At 78.0% G+C, this 915-nt stretch overlaps 2 protein-coding genes across 2 annotated transcripts; one reads left to right on the top strand and one right to left on the bottom strand.

The window, feature by feature from the left end:
• Positions 1-213: 213 nt before the first annotated feature.
• On the top strand, positions 214-453 carry AURANDRAFT_9302 (hypothetical protein; the record flags this gene model as incomplete). Its single annotated transcript, XM_009043480.1, has 1 exon — positions 214-453. A coding segment is annotated over one exon (240 nt), but the record flags the coding sequence as incomplete, so codon positions are not given.
• A 194-nt stretch (positions 454-647) lies between these two features.
• On the bottom strand, positions 648-905 carry AURANDRAFT_9152 (hypothetical protein; the record flags this gene model as incomplete). Its single annotated transcript, XM_009043470.1, has 1 exon — positions 648-905. A coding segment is annotated over one exon (258 nt), but the record flags the coding sequence as incomplete, so codon positions are not given.
• Between the last annotated feature and the right edge of the window lie 10 nt (positions 906-915).

The following is a 915-nucleotide window of genomic DNA, read 5'->3' as shown; positions in this document are numbered from 1 at the left end:
CACGTCTCGTCGACGGGGTCCCACGCGAACACGCGCGCGTGGCCCGCGTAGGAGCCGGCGCCGTCGTTCCCGGACGCCCCGACGGCCAGCGTCGCGCCGTCCGCGCTCAGCGATACCGACCTGCCCGAGAGTCGTCCGCGGCCTCGCCGTCGATGTCGTCGCCGCGCTGAACCCACACCGCGGGCGTCGGAGAGACCGACGGCGCGGGCGTCGGGCTGGTCGTGGGGGCGGCCGTCGGGCTGGTCGTGGGAGCCGAGGTCGGCGCGCCCGTGGGGGCGGCCGTCGGGCTGGTCGTGGGAGCCGAGGTCGGCGCGCCCGTGGGGGCGGCCGTCGGGCTGGTCGTGGGAGCCGAGGTTCCCGCCGCGGTGGGCGCGCCCGTGGGGGCGGCCGTCGGGCTGGTCGTGGGAGCCGAGGTCGGCGCGCCCGTGGGGGCGGCCGTCGGGCTGGTCGTGGGAGCCGAGGTTCCCGCCGCGGTGGGCGCGCCCGTGGGGGCGGCCGTCGGGCTGGTCGTGGGAGCCGAGGTTCCCGCCGCGGTGGGGGCGGCCGTCGGGCTGGTCGTGGGAGCCGAGGTTCCCGCCGCGGTGGGCGCGCCCGTGGGGGCGGCCGTCGGGCTGGTCGTGGGAGCCGAGGTACTGTTGGTACTGTTTCCCGCCGCGGTGGGCGCGCCCGTGGGGGCGGCCGTCGGGCTGGTCGTGGGAGCCGAGGTACTGTTGGTACTGTTCCCCGTGGAATTGGCCGTGGGCAGGCCCGTGGGCAGGTCCGTGGGCTTGGCCGTGGGCAGGTCCGTGGAATTGGCCGTGGAATTGGCCGTGGGCAGGCCCGTGGGCAGGTCCGTGGGCTTGGCCGTGGGCTCGGCCGAGGGGTTGGGCGTGGGCTCGGCCGAGGGCTCGGGCGTGGGCTTGGCCGTCACGACCT

This window comes from Aureococcus anophagefferens, assembly GCF_000186865.1.
Source record: "Aureococcus anophagefferens unplaced genomic scaffold AURANscaffold_55, whole genome shotgun sequence".
NCBI lineage: Eukaryota > Pelagophyceae > Pelagomonadales > Pelagomonadaceae > Aureococcus > Aureococcus anophagefferens.
This window is presented reverse-complemented; position numbering and strand designations above follow the sequence as displayed.